General features: G+C 49.2%; 1 protein-coding gene across 1 annotated transcript in view; it reads left to right on the top strand.

The window, feature by feature from the left end:
* Positions 1 to 22,302, top strand: part of LOC114640031 (nodal modulator 1) — a 50,768-nt gene that overhangs the window by 26,954 nt on the left and 1,512 nt on the right. Inside the window, exons 15-29 of the mRNA XM_028788914.1 lie at positions 388 to 524; positions 2,095 to 2,182; positions 2,937 to 3,000; positions 4,130 to 4,225; positions 7,220 to 7,438; positions 7,521 to 7,603; positions 9,170 to 9,329; positions 9,462 to 9,588; positions 10,864 to 10,977; positions 11,757 to 11,884; positions 12,887 to 13,028; positions 16,341 to 16,424; positions 18,246 to 18,356; positions 18,997 to 19,098; positions 20,943 to 21,062. Coding sequence (XP_028644747.1) covers positions 388 to 524; positions 2,095 to 2,182; positions 2,937 to 3,000; positions 4,130 to 4,225; positions 7,220 to 7,438; positions 7,521 to 7,603; positions 9,170 to 9,329; positions 9,462 to 9,588; positions 10,864 to 10,977; positions 11,757 to 11,884; positions 12,887 to 13,028; positions 16,341 to 16,424; positions 18,246 to 18,356; positions 18,997 to 19,098; positions 20,943 to 21,062 — 1,775 coding nt within the window. The remainder of the gene's footprint in view (positions 1 to 387; positions 525 to 2,094; positions 2,183 to 2,936; positions 3,001 to 4,129; positions 4,226 to 7,219; positions 7,439 to 7,520; positions 7,604 to 9,169; positions 9,330 to 9,461; positions 9,589 to 10,863; positions 10,978 to 11,756; positions 11,885 to 12,886; positions 13,029 to 16,340; positions 16,425 to 18,245; positions 18,357 to 18,996; positions 19,099 to 20,942; positions 21,063 to 22,302) is intronic.

Genomic DNA, 22,302 nt, shown 5'->3' on the forward strand with positions numbered 1-22,302 from the left:
CAACAGAAGTCAGACAGGCAGTGAAAGTAATTGCAAAGAGTCTAGTGGGCCATGAAGATCTTGTAGCCTGGCATCTTTGGCCTAAACGGATTTCTTTATTGGTAGTGACAGTGGCCACTGGTGTCAGTTTTTCTTTGGCAGTGACCTGTCCTGAACATTGCTGCCTGATTAGGTATTTTTATGAAAAGTGTATTTTCTTTTTAGACAGGGTCTCACTCTACAGCCCAGGCAGGCTTTGAACTCCTAATCCTTGTACCTCAGCCTTCAGAGTGCTGGGATTACAAGTGCACACGTCTGTGTTCAGCACGTGTACTCTTCTGCAGTCAGCTAGCAGGTCCCCAGTTGCTCTGTGCTGCAAGGCCTGAGCCCCTTGTGTTGGCTTTGCAGTAAGCATCATGCACGAGGACTGGTGCTGGAGAAACAAGAGTCTGGAAGTGGAAGTGCTGGAGGACGACGTGTCTGCAGTGGAGTTCAGGCAGACCGGCTACATGCTGCGTTGTGCGCTCTCACACGCCATCACTCTGGTATGTGCTGCTTCTGAGGGGTCTCAGAGACAGGACCCAACAGGGCTGGCAAGACAGCTCAGCTCAGGAAGGAGCTTGCAGCTAAGCTGGGGATCTGTATTAGCTTCCTGGACCCACACATTGGAAGGAAAGAACCCAATCCTGCAGTTATCCTTTGACCTACACATATATGCAGTACACACATGCCCTTCCCCAAATACACGGACACGCACACGCACACGCACACGCACACACACAGAGACAGAGACAGAGACAGAGACAGAGGAAAATACAAGGCTTATAGCAATTGCCGGAACCTGGTACAGCAAGAGTTTGTAATGACAGTTAAGCCCAGTTCCCTTTTCTACCCTGAGTTCCCACCTGCCAGGGAAGGCATCCTCATATCTGCAGTGTTGCAGGCCCTCCTCAGCCCGAGGGCAGCTGGGCAGCTCGGGTGTGGTGCGGTGCATGCGGTGCTGTTTGAGAAGCCCCCTTACGTTTTCCTGCAGCGTTGGGATCACACTGTCTACTTCTCGGGCTGTGGGGAGGCCCAGCAGGCTGTGCTGAATGTGACATTTCCTCGGTGTACCCAGTACGCTGGTTGTTAGTGCAGCTGAGTTCTCTAGGCTGCGTCCTGTGGGCAGAGCTACTCACGCGCTTACTCTCGTTTTGCTTCTATTTTCTTTTTGTAGTTCTGGGGACTAAATCCAGGGTTTCAGACGTGCCGGGCAAACATTGCTAAGTTGTATACCTGGTCCTTAAACCATTTTTAAACTTATTATTTATTTATTTATTTATTTATTTATTTAGATCAGCTTTCTCTATTTTGTAGCTCTGATTGTCCTGGAACTCACCATGAAGATCAGGCTGTCCTCAAACTCACAGCCAAATGCTTAACCTTCCCTAGTTCTGGGATTAAAGATGGCAGTACCACGGCCAGCCTAGAGTATTGTTATTTTCTTTTGTGTATATGGGTGTTTTGCCTGTGTTTGTGTCTGTATTGCCTGTGTGCAGTGTACATAGAAGGCAGAAGTAGGCATGGATCCCCCTAGGGTTGGAGTTACAAATGGGTATGAGTCTCCATGTAGGAATCAGAACCAGGTTCTCTGGAAGAACAGCTAGTGTTCCTCACTGCTCAGCCATCTCTCCAGCACCCCCACCCCACCTTTTTACTTTCTATTTTTGAGGCTGAGTTTTGCTGAGTTGCCCAGACTGGCCTCGCACTTTCTGTTGCCCTGCTTCCTTCCCAGGTCAGTGGAATGTAGGCCAGAGCCTGTCTGCTTGGCCACAGTCATGATTATCTCTGTAGTTTCCTTAGGGACAGTAGCAAATGTCATTGTTGGATCCCAGCAGAGAGTTGGGCAAATGATAACAGCATGGCTGCTGGTGACACTGGTACGACCTGAGCTGGTGTCTCCAAGGCCAGGCTACTGCCTCAGCTGCTACAAACCCTGAAGTACCCGTTTTATTCCAGGGATGGGTTGCTATACAGTCAAGAGTAAGCTAATAGACATCCCTCTCCCTAAGCCCTGTAGTAAATTTCTGCTGTCTCTAGATTAAAATCTGAATTGTGTTGCCTGTGTCCCCACAGGAATTTCATCAGGATGGAAATGGCCCTGAGAATGTGGGGATTTACAATCTCTCCAGGGGAGTCAATCGTTTCTGCCTGTCCAAGCCTGGTGAGCCTGGGAGGTGGGAGTGTGGTACCAGCCTGGGCCTGAGGGTCAGACCCTGGGTCCTTTCACCTTCAGATGATGTTGCTTGCCAGTGGCCTGTCTTTGGAGCTATGTCCTGCCTTGCCTCTCGTCCTCTGCGGCCTTTCTCTAGCTCTACTGAGATACAGTTTACACAGCATGAAGCTCACTTGCTTCAGGGCTTAGTGGTGTGGAACACTGAGTCTGGGCTTATCCCCAGAACCTCACAAACAACAACGTTCACCCGCTTAAGACGTATGGTACATGATTGCTAGCAAGCTTACCAGGCTCTTCAGTCATTGCCACAGACCCAGCCCTTGCCACAGCTTAGTTACTTTTTTGTGCCTTGGCCTGATCCCAGCCTTTGACTTCTTACACTTAGCATAGTTTTGGAGTTGAGCCACACTGCAGTATAACAGTGCTTTGTTCTTTTTTTGTTGCTGACTTATATTCCATTGTGTGTATGAAGCTCATTCTCTGTGTGTGACCATTTTGCGAGTTAGCTGCATCTGAGCAGGTGCAGCCACAGGGAGTCATTCCATGCAATGGTAGAATGCTCTTGAATGGGTGTGAAGGGAGGGTCTGTGGCACCGGAGAGCAGCCTGCCTGGTGTTTGCAGTCCCATTACCTCCGGGTCTGTGTTAAGTTTGAGCTTAAAATGAGGCGAGCTGCCTCCCGAGCACACGTGTTGGGAGTGCCTTCTAGTCCCAGTCAGTTACATTTGGTTTTCTCTCTGTAGGTGTGTACAAAGTGACTCCTCGCTCCTGCCACCGGTTTGAGCAAGCCTTTTACACCTATGACACGTAAGCTTGGGGACAGTGCTTTGTGTGGGTGTGTGCTTCCCTCTTTTGTCTCTTCATTTGTTTCTGAACACATGGTATATTTCTGTTGGGTTTCGTTTGTTTGTTTTCTTTTGGAAGAGGTAAGATTAGGCATTTGAGTGAAAAATTCTCAGTATACGTTTTATGATATCCTAAGATGTTAGCGAGGAAATGGAGGCAGACTTTTCTTCCTGAGGATTCTGTAACTAATGGGCCGGCAAGAGGGCTCATTGAGTAAAGGTGTTTGCTGAGCCAGCCTAGAGACCAGAGTTCAAAACCTGGAAACCGTGTCAAGGGGAAAGGAGAGAATGGCGTCACACAGCTGTCCTCTGTATAGGCTCCACCCTCCTGATAAGAATCACAGTGCTAATGATAATAACAGTTCTGGAAGGCCGTGCTGTAAAATGCTTTACACACAGTCTTTGAACTAATTCTGCTCTCAAAATATCATACCCTTATTCTCAGTGGGTCCCACATACACTTGTAAAGTATAAAACATGGTGGCCAGAGCCAGCATTCCTTCCCATCAGTGAGGGCTCGGAGGTTTGGCATCTTTGGTGGATGTCCTATTTAGGTTTCTATTGCTGTGGTTAACACCATGACCAAAACCAATTTAGGGAGGAAAGGGTTATTTGGCTTGTATGTTTCAATCCCAGTCCATCATGAAGGGAAGGAAGAGTCAGGGCAGGACTGAAGGAAGAACCTGAAGGAGCTGAGGCCGAGGCCGTGGAGGGGTGCTGCTGACTGGCTTACTCCCTTTGGCTTGCTCAGCCTGCTTCCTTACACACACCAGACCACATGTCCAGGTTTGGCTCTGCCCTCAGTGAGCTGGGGCCCTCCCATGTCAATCGTCAGTCAAGAAAATGAACTACAGGCTTGCCCACAAGCCAGTCCGGTGGGAGCATTTTCTCAACTCAAGTTCCCTCTTGCCAAATGGGTTCATCTTGTGTCAAGTGACAAAAATCTAATTAGGATATTGTGCTGTGAGGCTCCCTGAGTTTACCCACCCCAATCTGCTGGCTTTTTTCTCAGTGTGTCTGGGAGGGTTCAAGGCAGTACTGAGACCCCTTGGAGTCTGGGGGTCGCTGCTAGCAGCTTCTCTGATTTATAGGTCCTCACCCAGTATCCTGACGCTGACAGCCATTCGTCACCATGTTCTTGGAACTATCATCACTGACAAGATGATGGATGTCACAGTGACTATCAAGTAAGATGAGTGTCCTGTGTGGGTGGGGAGTGGGGATTGCTCTAAGTGTATACGCCAGTGGCCTCCCTCTCTTACACTCACACAGTGGGGTAAACACAGCAACAGGGTCCCGGCCACCACTGCATGAGGAGGGGCTTCCTGACAGCTGGGGTCGGGGAAAAAACCTCTTCCAGGGTTTGTTTGCTGTAGTTCAAGTGCTTAAGTGACTTAAAAATTGTTTCTTTTTCTTTAGCTCTTTTCTTGAGGTCTTGAGGGTAGAGATGGCTCCTCTATAGGTTGGAGAAGGTCCTTGGGAGGCAGGCCTTGCTGAAGGATGTTCCCTGCTGCTGAGGTGTGTCTGACACCCCAGTTTTCTAGGAAATAACAGAGTTTTGGGCGGCATGGCTGTCTGACAGAGGAACTCTGAGGAGCTCACCCCACTCCTGGTTAAGTGGCTTTGTCTCCAGCCAGATTCCTGCCCCTCTGTCACAGATGCTGAGAACACCACTCAGACACACGTACATGTGCACATACACACCCACAGGTATGTACAGACACACACACAGATAAACACATATATACAAACACATTCATGTATACCCGTTCCACACACATATCCAAACACACACAAACACAGAGTAGTGTTTATTTATTGGTCCTAGGGATTGAACCCAGGACCTTAGCACATGCTAGGCAAACTCTACACCAAGCCACACCCACAGTCCTTAACTTTCATTTTCTGTCAGGTTGTCCAAGCTGGCCTTGAACTTGTTGTGTGATCGATACTTCTCTCTCAGCATTGTTTATAGCTGAAATGCCCAGCCTGTGACATTGCGCCTAGAAAATACCACTGAGAATTGTCGGGGTTGCAGCTCGGGTTTCATAGGCTGTAAATGTCTCTGTGGTACTGACAATCTCACAGGGAAGCAAACACACAATTCTAAGTGTGTGACCGTGTCTGTGTTTGAGTCTGACCTTTGAGCCTGTGACAGGAAGGCTGGCAGCGGTTGACTGCAGGGCTGGATGGGCGGGAACAAGGTTGTGTGTGGGGAGGGTCCCTTGCTGAGTCTCTGGGTGCAGGCCCTGCAGGTACCCTGGCTTTGTCCTGCTTGCTAAGTAGTCATCATTGGGCATAGTGACTCCAGGGCACTGGTGTGCATCTTCATTATTAGCTTGTACAGCTTTGGGAGTGGGATGGAGGTGCCTTCTTGTCACAGGCTTGTGCTGACAGATGGTATGAGCTGTGTTTCTGGCTGGACATTACCTCTTGTACCCTCTGGGGGACCCTGACCCCACTAGGCTGTATCCCAGCTGCTGCTCTTGTATCAGTAGACCTGCTCTGTAGTCTCCCTTTGTTCAGACATGGCAGCTCCCATCCTCTTCCTGCTTCTTGGTCATTGTCATCTGCTTCCCCTGGTCCAGCCGACTCAACCAAGCTTTGCCTTAACAGTATTTACAGTAAAAATACGTTCAGCTCTCTTCCCAGACCAGTACTTGACTGTCCGCACCATTCCCACTCACTGTGGTTTTGGGCCTTTGCAGCAACCTCCTGTCCCTCTTCCCACCTTGGCTGTGCCTCATGACTGACTCAGTGCTCTCCACACTGGCCACATTCTGCTGCTGTGGAGGTCGGTCCTGCTCCACTGAAAACCCCAGACTCAACTAGAGCCCACACAGGACTTTGAAGGGTGTGTGACCCCTGCTTCCTATCTGGCCCCTTCTGACCTGGCTGTCCTCCTATGAGTCCTCTGCCTCTGGCTTTCCGATCTTGCTGTTTCTTGAACACCCAGTGAATTTTCCCCTGGATGACATCACCCCACCACGATCCACTTTCCTGAGGTCTCTCTCCACCCTGACCCCTAGCTAGGCCAGGTCTTTGCCAGTGTCACCATCCCAGAAGGACCTTGATGAAGCACCATGGCACTCTGCTCACTATGCCACAGCTGCTGCCTTTCTCCCTCCCTCCCTCCCTCCCTCCCTCCCTCCCTCCCTCCCTCCCTCCTTCCTTCCTTCCTTCCTTCCTTCCTTCTTCCCTCTCTCCCTCCCTTCCTCCTTTCCTTCCTTTTTGTTTTTGGGATAGGGTTTCTCTGCATAGCCCTGGCTATCCTTGAACTTGATCTGTGCACCAGGCTGGCCTTGAACTCAGAAATCCACCTGCCTCTGCCTCCCGAGTGCTGGGACTAAAGGTGTGCTCCTCTGTTGCCAAGTTCCCTGCTTCTTCCAATTCATAAAAGGTGGTGTGAAAGGGCAGAGGACCAGAGCACACATCCAGGAACCATGTGCAGGCTGGCGGCTTTCCATCAAGTTGCAGGGTCTTTTATTCTGGCCTTCTTACCATCTGCTGCTATATTGCAGCTGATGTTCAGCTTTTATTTATTTAAAATGTGTATGTGCACACACGTGTGTGCAGCTGCAGGTATGTGTGGAGGTCAGCACCAGTCTTAGGTACTGTTCCAAGGCACTTGGTCTGAGACTGGGGCTCTGACTGGCCTGGAGCTTGCTGCTCAGGTTATGCTGTCTGGTGGGAGCCCCAGGGGTCCACTTGTCTCTGCTTCCCAACACTGGGATTATAAACTCGCTGCCACCATAACTGGCTTTGATGAAAATGTGGGTTTGGGGACATATTTACATGTTAAGTTCCTCATGTTTACATGTTAAGCAAGTACATTCCAAGCCCCAGTTTTTACTTTTTGCTAAAATAATTTGTGATTATTATTATATTTGTATTTTAGTTTATATGGGGGTGTTTTGGGTGCATGTATGTCTGTACCATGTGTATGCAGAGGCCAGAAAAGGTCCTGGAATCAAACCTAGGTTTTCTGGAAGAATAGCCAGCTGTTGAGCCATCTCTCCAGCTCCCTAATTTGTGTTTCTAGAACAAAAGATTATGGCACTGTGATGTTGTTGTTAAGGTGTCTGGCTTTTGCTCATGAGTCCCCAGTTGTGGAAATGTCAAGTTCCCATCTACTGCAGGGTGAGCACCATGTCCCATAGCCTACCCTGTGTCTCCTCCAGGTCTTCCATCGACAGCGAGCCAGCCTTGGTCTTGGGACCTCTGAAGTCTGCCCAGGAGCTGCGGAGGGAACAGCAGCTGGCAGAGATTGAGACCCGTAGGCAGGAGAGGAAGAAGAATGGCAAAGAAGAAGGCGAAGAAGGCAGGGCCCGACCTCCTGGGCAAGAGATGGTGGACGAGTTACAGGGCCCCTTCTCCTACGATTTCTCCTACTGGGCCCGGTAAGTGCTTGGGCTCTCCATTGCGTTCTGTCTTCCCGGGACAGAGCCAGCGAGCCCAGCTGAACCGTTCTCACTCCTTCAGGTCTGGAGAGAAAATCACTGTTACACCCTCGTCCAAAGAGCTCCTCTTCTATCCCCCATCCATGGAAGCCACTGTCAGTGGAGGTACGAGTCTACTCCATGAACGGGTATCATGCCTTTGTTTCTCTATTTGTGTTTAAATGGGTTTTGTGCTATATTTGTGCAGCCATGTCTATAAGCTACCCAAAAGCCTTTTTGGCACTTGGTGTCACCAGTAGATAGATACATGTATGTATGTATAGATGGATGGATGGATGGATGGATGGATGGATGGATGGATGGATGGGTGGATGGATGGATGGATGGATGGATGTGTACATGCATGGATGGATGGATGGATGGATGGATGGATGGATGGATGGATGTACACATGCATGGATGGATAGATAGACTACTGCATGGATGGATGGATGAGTGGTTGAGTGGATGGATGGATGGATGGATGGATGGGTGGTTGAGTGGATGGATAGATGGACAGATGAGTGCATGGATGGATAAATGAATGGTCTAAGTAGAGGTAACTTTTGTATATAGGTGTGGTGGTGTGTAGTGAGAATTTTGTAGTTTTGGTTTCTTTAAAAAAAAAAAAAACACACAGAAATACTATAAGAATGTTTTTGTTTTAGTCCCAGGTGTGGGATATGGGCTGCTTCAGACTGTCCTCAGCAGCTGAGTATGATTTGCCTCGTGCTCTAGCAGGGCCATGTTTTTGCTAGCTGCAGATAGTTTCTGTGATTGTGTGACATTTGGAATTCTGGGGACTTTTGTGGGGGTATATAAATGCTAGGGCCCCTAGAAGTGGGTTGTTGGTTGCCGTTGGTTATGGTTTGTTAAATAGTTACGCACAAAGCAGAAACAATAAGAAGAAATTAGATATCATGCAGGTGAAGATCAAACTTGCCCTTAATCAGCAGGGAATAGTCTAATGTTAACTTGGCCTGACTTTCTTCAGGGATCTCTTTCCTCTTCTTTTTATCCTTTTTTTCTTTTATCTGGTGTTAGGAGGTTGAAAGGATGGAAGAGACAAGAACCCACAAAGTACCAAAGACAGCTACAGTGGCGTTTTCTGGAGGACCAGTCTTCCTTTGATTTTGTTAGTCCAGAAAGCAGAGGAAGAGCCCTGCCATTAGTTGCCAAACTTGCTTGAGCTAGTTGCTTCTGATGGTTTGGGTCTTCCTGTTCTCAGGTGTGGAGGGAAAGCCTTATCCAGGAACGGGCTATCACAGTGATTCGCCTGGGGGACATTTGTATGGCGTGTAGGAGTTGAGTAGTTGGAAGAATGAGTTTCTGCTGTGTCTTCCCTTCCCCTCACTGTCTTCACACTGGGTCTGAGGTAGAACAGCACCCCCTGAGAAGATTTCAGGTGGCTTGCTCTTACTCTTGAGACAAGGTCTCTTACTGAACCTCAGCTAGACTGGCAACCAGCAAGCCACAGCCATGCTTTTGCCTTCATCCCCCAGTGCCAAGGCTACAGGTACATGGCTAAACTTGGCTTTTTATATGCGTACTGGGCTTCAAGCTCAGGTCCTCATGCTTGCAGAACAGAACCATCACTCCAGCCTGAGCTCCTCATCAGTAATCTCAGGTCTCTCTTTGACCAGAAAACTCCAGCTGGATGCCTCTCTTCCCTCTTGTTTTCTTCCTTCTTAGAAAGCTGCCCAGGGAAGTTGATTGAAATCCATGGGAAGGCGGGCTTGTTTCTGGAAGGACAGATCCATCCAGAGCTGGAGGGAGTGGAGATTGTCATCAGTGAGAAGGGAGCAAGTTCACCCTTGATCACTGTCTTCACTGATGACAAAGGTGCCTACAGGTATGTCTCCAAAGAGAGCCACTTGCTGGCTTCAGGGAACCTCCTGAGGCAGGTTGGGCTTCCTGGGGGAGGGCTTTGCTTCCTTCAAAGCTGGACACAGCCATTTGTAGTGTCTGGCTCTCTTTCCCACAGTGTTGGTCCCCTACACAGTGACCTGGAGTACACTGTGACCTCACAGAAGGAGGGCTATGTGCTGACTGCTGTGGAAGGAACTGTGGGAGACTTCAAGGCTTATGCCCTGGCCGGTGTGAGCTTCGAGGTAATGTGTTTCAAAGGCCACTTCACTGGGGCAATGCACATGGTGATGAAGCACACAGGAAGTACACAGTCAGTTTTACACGTGGTTGAACACTGTACAGCATAGAGAAAGTAGCATAGTCCTTCACACTGGTACCTGTGTAAATGGAGCTGTGCACCGCGTGCTGGTCTCGCTTCCTTTATTTGAGTAACCTGTGAAGAGACATCGATTTGCCTGTGGTCACGCATGTCGGTTGTCTTCCCTGACTTTGGAAGCAGAACGTCTAGCCCAGACTGGCCTCCAAGGTTCTAACTTCTTGTGTAGTACAGAATGTATTCTTGAACTCCTAATCCTCCTTTCTCTCTACCAAATTCCGAGACGACAGGCTCAGTATATGCAGACGTTCACCCTCAGGATACACAGTACTGGGGATGGAGCCCAGGCGTCGTGTGTGCTGGGCAGGCACTCGAGCAATTCAGCTCCCTCCCTATGTCCTAGGCTGTCATTCTCACTTGCTCTGTGTCCCCATGGGGGTGCCTAGTGTCCCTCTTGTCCTCTGTGCGGGGTGTCGTACAGCAAGGGCTGGGCGGGCGTTGACTCTGTTGAGCACTTCACATGCAGATGGAGCTGTCACTGCTGAGCGTGTGTTAGACCAGAGTGAGGAGGTGCAGACATGGAAGAACCGTGCGCACCGGAGATGATGCCATGGTTTATGAGACACCTCTAGATCACTGAGAACACAGCACAGATGGACAGCCATTTGTGGAAGCAATTCAAAGGCTAGGACGATGGAAGACACGCTCTGATTCCGCAGCTACTAAGGAAGTGCCAGGGAGATATTCTGCATTTGTGGGGTGAACCTATTTGGCCGTGCAAAGATAATTTATAGTACTGCTGTGACAAATGCCTATCTAGTACAAGCCATTAAGGAAGAAAGGACTGCTTTAGGTTCATTGTTTGAGGGTCCAAGTCCATGTTGGGAGCCACAGTAGCAGCTGGAGCAGGGGCCACGTGCTCACACTGCATAGATCAGGAGGCAGAGGAAAGGTAGGCAAGTCGCATCCATCCTCCATCAGGACCCATTCCCTCTAGCAAGGCTCCTCCCAAAGTTTGTTCATCCTCCTAAAACGTCACCTGCCCACTGGGGACCAAGTGTTCAGGCCTGTGAGCTTATGGGCACCTTTGGGGACATTCTGCTTGTCTCCCCTTTTGTACTACAGAAGTGTGCAGCTGGCCAGCCTGCTGTGGATTGCTGGTCTCAATTCTAGAATGTTCTGATCAGTTCCTTTCTTCCAGATTAAAGCTGAAGATGACCAGCCACTCCCTGGGGTCCTCTTATCCCTCAGTGGCGGCGTGTTTCGGTCCAACCTCCTGACCCAAGACAACGGCATTCTGACGTTCTCAAACCTGGTAAGCCCATGTTCTACAAGTCCCCAGTGGGGACACAGCTCAGGTGACTGGATGTGTAGCTGGACAGTGTAAGAACAGTCAGCCGTGCCAAGGCTCTAGGGATGCACTTGTCACAGCATGCTCTTACTCAGGACGAGGCTTCTGACCTATGCTTTCTTTTACACCAAGGCGGAATAAGTCATTGCCTGACCACAGCAGCTCCTCCCTTAGGCAGCCCTTTGTTTTCCACAGATACAGTTTTTGGGGTTGGGGTGTCTGTGTGTGTGTGTGTGTGTGTGTGTGTGTGTGTGTGTGTGTGTGTAGGAGAGTACAACAGTGGCTGGCTTACTTGTGTTTCTTTGCCAAAGTCCACTCCATGTATAAAGGGGGTGAGGTACAAAGTTTTCATCTGATGTGGCATCCAAGGCCATGGCCAGTGGGGTTCAGAAGTACAGGAACATGGGTTGACAGTTGGTCACTCCTGAGAGTCAGGCTAACACAGGCCTGCTGTACATAGAAGGGCACAGGCTTCGCACACCCAGCGTTGCTCACCCCCTGCCATTTGTTGCTGAGTCCTTTCCAGCTGTTTATGCTGGTTCTGATTCTTCTAAAAGAAGCGTGGCTTCTATTCCACTGATGTGCTAAAGGTGGTAACAACTCCTTGTTCAGGATATGTAGGAACAGAGCTGCCATTTCTGTGTGTCTGGGAGGCTCTGCTGCTCTGTAACCCGATTAGCTCGTGGTGACTTTAAGCTATTCGAAGTGTGGCAGCCATCTCAGTTGTGCCTGTTTCTTGGCAGAGTCCTGGCCAGTACTATTTTAAACCCATGATGAAGGAGTTCCGCTTTGAGCCATCCTCGCAGATGATAGAAGTGCAGGAGGGGCAGAACCTGAGGATCACCATCACTGGCTTCCGAACTGCCTACAGGTCCGTGCCCTCCCCAGGCTGCGGTGGGCCACAGTGGGACTCTTGTAGAAATGTGCCCCGAGGTTACATGTTGACTGAATTTGAGGGGAATTTGAGGTAAGGTAGAAGTCAGAAAGGTGACTTTGCTCTTTCTTGCAATGCGTAACTACTACCTTCCTTCCACTGTTCCCCCCCTTCCTGCCCTCCTTCCAGTATGTCACCTGCTGCCCGTTCACCAGCATACTCTCTGAAAATGTGCCTGTGGCAGCCTAGTACCTAGTTAAGAAAAGAATGTATGTTTTAAAAATGTTTGAAATATGACTACATTTTTAAGAGGAGGAAACATAATAGCAAGCAGAACCTGCAGATGTCGATAATGGAAAGTTAGCTTTCTGGCTGGATGTGGTGGTGCACGCCATTAGTCCAAGACACGGGCAGGCATGGTTATGAGTTTGAGGCCAGGCCTGATTTACATAGTGAGTTCTAGGACTGACGGCTACACAGAGAGATCCTGTTTAAAACAAAACAAAACAAAACACAAAAAAACCAAACAAATTAAATGGAATCAAAACAACAACAAAACCCCACCAAATAGGTAAGTAGATAGGTAGATAGATAGATAGATAGATAGATAGATAGCCTTTCTATTCTTGCCTCCTTGACCCCCAGCTGCCCTTCCAGGAGGTGTCAGAACTTCCATTTCTTCAGAGTACTCTCAGACAGTTGAGTGATAGCCACTAACCCTGTGCGTATGGGCAGGCATACAAACATGCATGCTTATGTGGGCTTACAAAAGCACTTTGGATGGAAGATAATCAGCTCAGGTGTAGGAAAGGGGATCATTTCAACTGACTATGTGGATGAAGATCCTCATGAGTTATTTATTTATCCAGTGCTTCACAGTTTCAAATTACCAGCGGTAGACGTATTCCTTCAAGCAGACTTGGAACCGCTGGTAAGCAAGCACCCTGTGCTTCAGAAGACTGAAGGTGTCATATTCTATTTCTTTCCTTGTCACATCAGCTGCTACGGCACAGTGTCCTCATTAAACGGAGAGCCAGAGCAGGGTGTCGCAGTGGAAGCTGTGGGGCAGAAGGACTGTAGCATCTATGGAGAAGATACCGTGACAGATGAGGAAGGAAAGTTCCGGTTACGTGGACTGCTGGTGAGGATGTGCGCTTTGTTGGGTATTTCCCTCTTGCTGTCAGTGGTGTCCTTGTGGGATAGCTTGAGCCAACAGGCTAGAGGTGGGACTCTGGAATCCCTGTGTCCCTATTTTGGCTGACAGGATGTGTGTTTAGCCAATGTGCCCTTTTTGTTCTGTGGGAAAATAAGTCCCCTAAAGGGGGATTGACAGAGCTTTGCCTAGTGGTTAATCTCTTGAACCAGCAGGCCTCTATAGTTCAAATCACCCTCAGCACCAACACCTTCCATATTCCTACCAGGACGGCCCATTAAGCCCCACTTAAAGCAGTCCATCACTTTCCATATCCAAAGTCCCCAAATCCATTCTTCCAAACAATAGCCTGGTCAGGCCTATCATAGCAATCCCAGTCCCTGGTACCAACTTGTCGTAGGATTTCCATTGCTGTGAAGAGACAGCATGACCAAGACAAGTCTATAAAGGACATTTAATTGGGGCTGGCTTACAGGTTCAGAAGTTCAGTCCTTTATCATCAAGGCAGGAAGCGTGGCAGCATGCAGGCAGGCATGGTGCTGGAGGAGCTGAGAGTTCTATAGCTTATTCTGAAGGCAAACAGGAGAGACTGACTCCCAGGCAGCTGCGAGGAAGGTCTCAGAGCCCACCCCCACAGTGACTCACCAACAAGGCCACACCTTCTGATAGTGCCACTCCCTGGGCCAAGCGTATTCAGACCACCACAGCTGCAGGCGCCTTCTTAGATTAAAGGTCTCTGATCCACTTTAGTGACCCCTGGCCGCCTTTGCTTCTTTGACTTAGCTAGCCAGGGGTGCCTGTGGAGACATCTCTGACAAGGCATGGCTGCCCTCGTGGTTGTTTCATGACCAGAATCAAATTGGAGAAGGGTTTATTTCACATCACTGCTTATCCTCAAAGGATGACAAGGCAAGAAAAACAGGGCAGGAGCTGATGCAGTGGCCATGGAGGGAACTGCTTACTGGCTTGCTTTCCCCTGACTTCCTCAGCCTGCTCTCTTACAGAACCCAGGACCACCAGTCCAGGGATGGCACCACCCACAATGGGTGAGGTTCGTCCATCTCAATTACTGATTAAGAAAATGTCCTACAGACTCACTCACAACCAAATCTGATAAAGGCATTTTCTCTTCCAAAATGACTCTAGCTGTGTCAGCTGGCCAGCACACAAAGGCTGTAGGTAAATCCTCGGCACGGCTAGCTAAGAGTTGAGAAGGTTCCTCAAGGATGTAGCCTGTTGGCCCTGGCACTGGGATGAGTGGTAGTGGCCACCATTTCCAGAGTTAGTAGTACCATCTCCTCTCTTTGAGACACTTCCCCTCAAGGAGCAAACAACTATTTAACTGGAATGTCCAGGCTAATTGGACGTGTGTCTAATTGTAGCATCATCTTTAACAGGCTACACAGTGTTTTACTTATTTTTAATACTGTTTTATTCTTTGCGAGTTTCACACACTATATTTTGATATCCTTACCCCTCTTCAACTTCTCCCAGATTCTCTCCACCTTCTTACTTGCCCAATGTTGTTCTTTTTCTTTCTTCAAACAAACAAAAAACAAACAGAAACGAAGACAAAAGAGCTGAAAGAAAGCATGGGAGTTGGCGTGTTGGCCGACTGCCCGAGTGAAGGGCCTGCTCTGCAGTGGTTGATGGTTCTCAGTGTCACTTAATTGAAGAAAACTAATGTCTCTCTATCCCAGAGATCATCAGTTACAGATAGCTTCCTGGGTATGGGTGGGTCTTTGTGCCCACTCCTCCATGCTGAGCTTTTTGTCTGGCTTAAGCTGAAGGTCTGTGGGCACTGTCACACTCTCTGAGTTCATATGTGCATCTGCACGGTTGTATATAGAAAACAGTTTCCTTGACGTCATCTCCTGCCTCTGGCTCTTACTGCCTTTCTACACCCTTTCTACACAGGTGCCTGGGCAGTAAGGGGAAGGGTGTCATAGTAGACACCCCATTAGGGCTGAGCACCCCAAGTCTCTTACTGTCTGCATGTTGACCAGTTGTGGGTTTCTATGTCATTGGGTTGCTATGTTCACTTGGCAGCATGATGGTGGTGGTGGGCTTTCCTGCAGGGCCATGACCGTCTACACTTACCTTCTTAGCAGCTGCACCAGTGTCAGGTATGGGTTCCAGTCTGTGGAGCAGGCCCTGAATCCAAAACTACAGAAGATAAAATGGTGATCAGTTACTCCTGTGACATCAGCACCATCTCACACTAACAGGCACATCGTGCACACAGGTTGAGCCTGCAACTTGTAGGCTCTGCACTTAGATGAGGCTTGTAAGTACTTTTCTCTCTGGTACTGCGCATGGTACCTTCAAGCTTTAATAATGCCAGCCAGCAGGGGTGACGCTTCCAGGCGAGTACCAGTGTTTCTCCCCGCTCTGTGACATAAGAGGAATCTTAGCAATAGGCACTGCCATCAACTGTGGAAGGTGACCAGTAGCACTGGGACCGTGTTATAAGGTTTGGAGGTCTATGGAACATCTTTGGCACAATATTTTTTTTTTTTTTTTAAGTAAAAGATTTATTGTCCTTGTCGAGATCTCATGTCTCCTTTGTAGAATCCAGGCAACATATAAAAAGGAACTTACCCTGAAAGGGAGAGAGGCCCCTCATCCTGCCTGTGGCGTATGGCAGTGCTCAGAGCTGTATAGCAGCAGGAGATCAGAGCTCTGCTCTCCAGGCTGTGCTGGCTGAACAATAACTCTTCACCCTGGGTTTTTCTGCTCCTAAAGACACACAGACACCTGGGACCTTAGCCCAGTGCTTCGGAACCTGACCTTACAGCTGTGTTGTTGGTGGCTGGGAGTTGATACCAGAGCTTTTTTCAATAGTATTTTTAGTGTACATAATAATAATCCTGTAAATTTGAGTAATAAAACAAAGACATAAATAAGGACATTTAAGTCTTTTTTAAAAAAAAAAAAAGAAAAAAAAAAGACAAACAGCCTCAAATCCTTTCCCCTGTAAGGGTTGCCAGTGTGGTTCCAGTTGTAACTGGATGTGTACAGGTCAGGGATGGGATGAGCAGAGGGAGGAAGAGTCTACAAGAATAGGGAAATGCTCGTAATCAGGAAGTGAGCCACATGTAACCTGGGAGTCAGGAATGAGAGTGTACTGTGGTGGAAGGGATTATAGCACTGGCAGCAGCGTGTCACCACTGCACTTCTAAAAGGCTCTCATTGGAAAGTGGACGGTGCAGATTGGGAAAAGGGCGGGTGACCACTTGTAGCAAAGCCACTCTCAGGTTACGTGTGACTTTAGAAAAGTAACAACGGGTATCTTCGTAGCCAGGGTGCATGTACCACGTGCAGCTGAAGGCAGAAGGCAATGACCACATCGAGCGGGCGCTCCCTCACCATCGGGTGATTGAGGTAAGTGAGCATTACTCCTGCCATGGCTGGGCTGTGGCTTCCGGTTAGTGCTCGCCGGGGTAGGGTTGTAAATCCTAACTCCGCATCCTTGTGAGTGGTGTCTGAAGAGGGGCTTTTTCTTGGTGTAGTCTTTTTTGTGTACATGGATAGTAATGTGTATGTGTGTGGGTGTGTACATTTGTGAAGATGTGTGTGAAAGTCACAGGTTGATGCCAGGCATCTTCCTTGATTGCTCTCTACTTACTGAGGTAAGGTCTCTTGCAGAACCTGCAGCTCACAGATTCAGCTAGCTCGGCCAGCCAGCTTATTCTGGGGAGCCCTTGTCTCTACTTCCTGAGTGCTGGCATTATAGGCCGGCCGCTGTGCCCAACTGCCTTTTACATGGGTTCTGGGGATCTAAACATTAGTTCTGACACTTGTGTAGCAAGTGTTTATCCACTAAGCCATCTCCACAACCCTTAGGAGCGGTTCTTTTGAAAAAATGAATTCTTTAGATGGATGGTAATAGTGCACACCGAGCACTCAGGAGGCAGAGGCAGGTGGATCTCTGAGTTTAAAGTCAGCTTCGTCTGCAAAACTAGTTCTAGAACAGCCAGGGCTACACAGAGAAACTCTGCCTTGAAAGACAAAAATCCAATTATTTACCATTTTGTATTTATTCTTTGAGAATTTCTTACATATGTCATGTCTACTCCTTCTTGCCTTCTTCTAATTCCTTCCAAATCTTTCACAACACCCCTCCCAAAATCATGTCTCCTTTTTACTTCACCACTGAGTCAGTGCTGTCTAAACATGCGTGGGGGTGTGGCCATCTGCTGGAACATGGGCTGCCTGCCAGTGGCCACACCCTCAAAGGAAAATGACTCTCCCTCCCAGGAACCATCACTGCCAGTAACTCCTGAGCTAGGTTTTGTCCCCTCATCTATGCAACAGCTCTGACTGGCTTGTCATGTTGGGGTAACTGCAGCTCCTGTGAGTTTGTAAGGGCATTGGCCATCAAGTGTCCAGAAGGCGGCTTTCACAGGCCCCTACTACTCTCTTACCCTCTTTCCAGTGTCCCCCCACCCCCCAACCCCCCGAGTCTCTAAGGCGGTGACTTGATGCAGATGTCCCATTAGATATGCGCACTCACAGTCACTGTTGTCAGCAGTGGGCAGCTGTGCGTCTCTGCACTGACCATTGTCCGCTGCAGAATAAGCTCTGGCCACACTGAGTAGCACAGACCTGTGGGTATCTAAACATCCGTATTTAGAGCAGTAGTGAGTTCCCCTCTAGGGCCTGTAGCCTCTCAGCTATGGGCTTTTGGCCCATACCATTCACAGGAATTGGCTCAGACACCACTAAAGTAGTGTTCTTTCCAGTTTGCCTGGAGGGTCTCGGGGTACAGAACTGCCTGTCGATGCCTGAGGAGCGGGACGTTTGGAGCAGAGTGGTGGGCCCTGTGTGACTTGCTGACCTGGGAGCTGGATTGATGGTCTCTGCCATTTTAAACAGCTGGGCTGCTGCTCACACCAGAGGGTTTTCCTGATTTTACTTCTCATGCTCGGGCCAGGCTCTTGGGCAACAGTGTAGACTGTAATCAGTCAGGTCTGAAACAGCAGTGAGCTCTCTGGTGTCCCCATGGGGTGTGGGCACGGGCAGCCAGGGCTCTGCCTTGCTGGGGCTGCCAGACAAGCTTTCGGCAAGCAGTAAAAACTTAGAACATAAGAACCCTCACGTAACGCTGTATCTGGGCTGTTGCCCGTTGCTTGCTGTGTGTACCTGGGACAGACCCATTTGGAAGCAGCCTGCACTCCGCTCAGCGTGCGCCTCTTTCTTCAGGTTGGGAACAATGACGTGGACGACGTGAACATCATAGTTTTCCGGCAGATCAATCAGTTTGACCTGAGTGGAAATGTAATCACTTCCTCTGAGTATCTGTCTACTTTGTGGGTAAGAGTCCTGAAAAAGACCCAGAGTCAGCGGAGAGATGTTTGTCCCCCCTGGCTCTGCCTTTAGCTTGCTACAAGGGGAGCTGGCCAGACAGCTGCCTGCTGTAGGTTAAGGCATAAGAAACACCTGTTCCGTGGTCTCATAGCCTCTGATATAGTCTGGGACTGTGGCTCCCTCCTGCGCCCCGATGGTGGAGAGGATGGCCACTATTCCTACAGATCAGTGCAGAACTGGAGCTTGTTGGAAGCTGCTACTGATCCAAAGGCCACGGCACACACGTGGAGTTCAGGTCCTAGTAAGTTAGGTCACATGGGTGAGATGACGTTACCTCAGGATGAGTCTGTGTGACCTCAGGTGTGTTCAGGTCTCTGGAGCTCTGAGGAGGCATGGCGGTGTCCTTACGATGGGTGACATCGTTGAGAAAGTGCTCACTGCATGCTTAGCCACCAAGGCATTATGGACTGCTGGCCTTGGTCATACTGGAGTCTTGGGGGTGAGGCCTGTATCCTGAGGCCGGCTGGGAGGGGAACAGCTGCTTTCTCATCAGCCACATCCTCTAGTTCTGACCATGAGAGCCTGCCCCATGTGCAATGAAGTCACCTCAGTGTCGTAAGCTGGGCCCTTTCCTTTCTGCGCCCAGGTGAAGCTGTACAAAAGCGAGAGTCTCGACAACCCCATCCAGACGGTGTCTCTGGGCCAGTCGCTCTTCTTCCATTTCCCACCGCTGCTCCGAGATGGCGAGGTAAGCCAGGCTGGGGGCACGCCATCTTTGCGAATGACTCTCACTCCTTAGTCTAAATACAGCTCCAGAAATGAGCCCCTGTCAGTAAAAGGAGAATGGGGGCAGGATGAGTCTCCGAATTCACTGTCTTTCTGTTTGCAAAAGCAGTGCATATTTCTAGCAGAATACTTGGGGAAAAAATTAAAACCGACAGACAAAATGCCAGCCTCCAGAACTTAGGAGTGGGAGGGTGTTGATTGGCTTCCTTTGGATCTTTTTCAGTGTGTGTGTGTGTTTGTGCGCATGTGTATGTATATGTTTACGTGTATGCATGTATTTGTGTGTAGTGTGTGTGTGCAGTGTGTCTGTGTATATATATGTGTTTTTGTGTGCCTGTGTGTATGTGTGCCTGTATTTGTGTATTTATGTTTGTGTGTGTGAGCACATGTGTGCATGTGTATATGTGCATGTGTGTGTATGTAGTGTATGTATATACATGTTTGTCTGTTGTGCCTGTGTGAGTATGTAGTGTATGTATGTATGTATGTATGTATGTTTTTGTGTGTGTGTGCCTATGTCTGTGTGTGTGTGTGCGTAGCATGTCTGTATATGTGTGTGTTTGCGTGTGTAGGGTGTGTGTGTGTGTGTGTAGTGTGTCTATGTATGCAGTGTATGTATTTGTGGGTGATCATGTTTGTATTAAGAAGTGCAGTTATTGTGCAGATTTAAAGCTGCCTGGGTTCTGTCCACTGTTTGCAATTAGTGCTGTTCAGGGATGGTTCTGTCCTTCGCCTGCTTCCTGTCATCAGCTCTTTCATTGCATGCTGCCCAATCGTTGCTTGTGGCTCCACGTTGGGAAGTGTGGTAACTCAGCCGGGCATCCCTGACTCTTAGCACTCCTGAGTGCTGTCCATCTTTTTCTTGGACTTCCTTGGTGTCATTATGTGCTTCTTTCTCCTGTGTAGCAAGTCTCAGTGCCACTCTGTTTTTCCCCTTTGCTAAGGATAAGACCAGGGTCTCACATATGTCTGGAAAGCTCTGTCACACTGAGCGGCATCCAATCACAGTGTGCCTCTAAGTTCTCCTGCTTGGCATTTTCTGAGCTTTGGTCTGGGTATCCACCCGAGAGTTGGGTGGTTCCCAGCCACTGTTGTCAATGTCAGTTATTGACTGTGCACTTGACAGGCGTGCCAGAGAACTTGGTTTCGATGGCTTTAGCTTGGGGCTATTCTCTGTGAATCCAGGGTATGATGCTCTTTCCTGGAGCTCCCAACCACCCTGGGGGGCTGCTCCATGGTGCCCCTTTGTGTAAACTAGTGGAGGCTGTCATGGAACTTGAGGTTGCTGTCCACTGTGTCCACATGCTATTTTATACTGGTTACTCCTTATCTGTGAGATGGAGGTGACCACACCTGCTTCGACAGTCATGGCCAGGGTGCCAGAGTTTGACACAGACCTCCATCTTCTCCATGACCATTGTAGAGATGCTACTTTTCTAGAACTTGCCATCTCAGGAGCTAGTTAAGTCACATCCCAAGCACTCAGCCTTGTTAGTGCTGGCTCCCACAGCCCATCACACGCTCTTTCGTCAGAACTTGTGTGTTTCTTGAAGCTAGTCCTTAAGGACTATAATCACCCGAGCCTAATATGCTCATAGAGAACTACCATGGCCCTGACAGTCTTCCCAGAAGATGCAGGCCCAGAGCCACCGGAGAACCGTGTCTGTTACAGCCTGAAAGTTGATGACCTTGGGTTGGATGCACAGACTTGGGGGCTGGGGGTGGGTTCTTTACAAAATGTGAAGTGCTGTGCATGGCCACCACCTGTCCCCTGCTTTGTTTGAGCTGTCTGTCCTACACCCACAGAACTACGTTGTGCTGCTGGACTCCACACTCCCCAGATCCCAGTACGACTACGTCCTGCCGCAAGTATCTTTCACTGCAGTGGGCTACCACAAACACATCACTCTGGTTTTCAGTCCCACGGTAAGTAAGAGTGGGAAGTTAAACAAACCCTAGATGGAGGCTGTGATCACAGCATCTGCTCCTGCCACTTCCCATTTTCCTCTGCACTGACGCCTGCTGTCGGGCAATTAGTTATCCATGAGCAGAATTGCTTAGGTCATTGGCTTGGGATTTGAGGAGGAGGGACACCATTTCCCTTTGCTGGTGGCATTACATTTCTTCATGAGGACTCTCCAACATGTAGCAGTAACTGCAGCTTCGTGGGCAATGTAGAAGACACGGGAGCGTGTAAATGCCAGCAGGCATGGATACAGCGCTGCTGCCTGAGTAATTTGACCAATGCAGTGCAAAGGAAAACAGGAAAACAGGGAGCAGGTTGACAAGACGGCCATGGGTAAAGAACCAACCAGGTCAATGTATCAGCCCCTGTAGTAGGCCCCTTCACTGCTCCCATCAAACCCAGGGGGTTCCACATTCAGGAGATCATTTCAGTTGCTTCTGGAAGCGTGTGTGTGGTGGAACCACTGTAAACTTAACAGAGACGTCTCTGGAGGAAGAGGTAGGGTCCAGGTCCAAGCTCAGGATCATTGACTCTGAACGTGGTCGGGGCCGAGAGTGCAGCCTGAGACTGCCTTACAGAAGAGGAGCGTGCCGTTAAGGTTGCTCAGCAGGTAAGGGCACTCGGCACCAAGCCTGATGAGCTGAGTTCAGACCTGGAGCTCCCACACGTTATCCTCTGATCACACATATGCATGGCATGTGCAGACATATGCATGTGCACGTGCATGAACACACACACACACACACACACACACACACACACACACACTGTAAATTCTTTTAGAAAAAGAAAGGCCTTACAGTTGCTCATTGCTTCTGGGAAAAGTAAGAATTTAATACATGTTTCTTTGAGCTGTGTGTGGAGCACTAGACTTCAGAGCTGTACTGTTCTCGTATGGAGGCACCGTGTGTCTCAGTCTGTTCAGGCTGCTAGATCCACGTTAGAGCAGGTTACTTACAAGCAGCAACTGCTCCTCGTGGTTCTAGTGCCTGGGATTGGAGATGTCACAGTGAGTGAGCGCCCAGCTCCACTCTGCTCCATCGCTGGCACCCGTAGCTGTGCCTCGCACCACAGGTGGCTGAACCAGTTCCTCTCAGCCTGACTTAAAAGGGCGCTGACCCCATTCACAAGTGTCCCCAGACCCTTCTGTCAGTGTGTCATCTTGATTTCAAATATGACAGGTCTCAACAGAGGAATTTG

This window comes from Grammomys surdaster, unplaced genomic scaffold, assembly GCF_004785775.1.
Source record: "Grammomys surdaster isolate TR1022 unplaced genomic scaffold, NIH_TR_1.0 125769, whole genome shotgun sequence".
In the NCBI taxonomy this organism is placed as follows: domain Eukaryota; kingdom Metazoa; phylum Chordata; class Mammalia; order Rodentia; family Muridae; genus Grammomys; species Grammomys surdaster.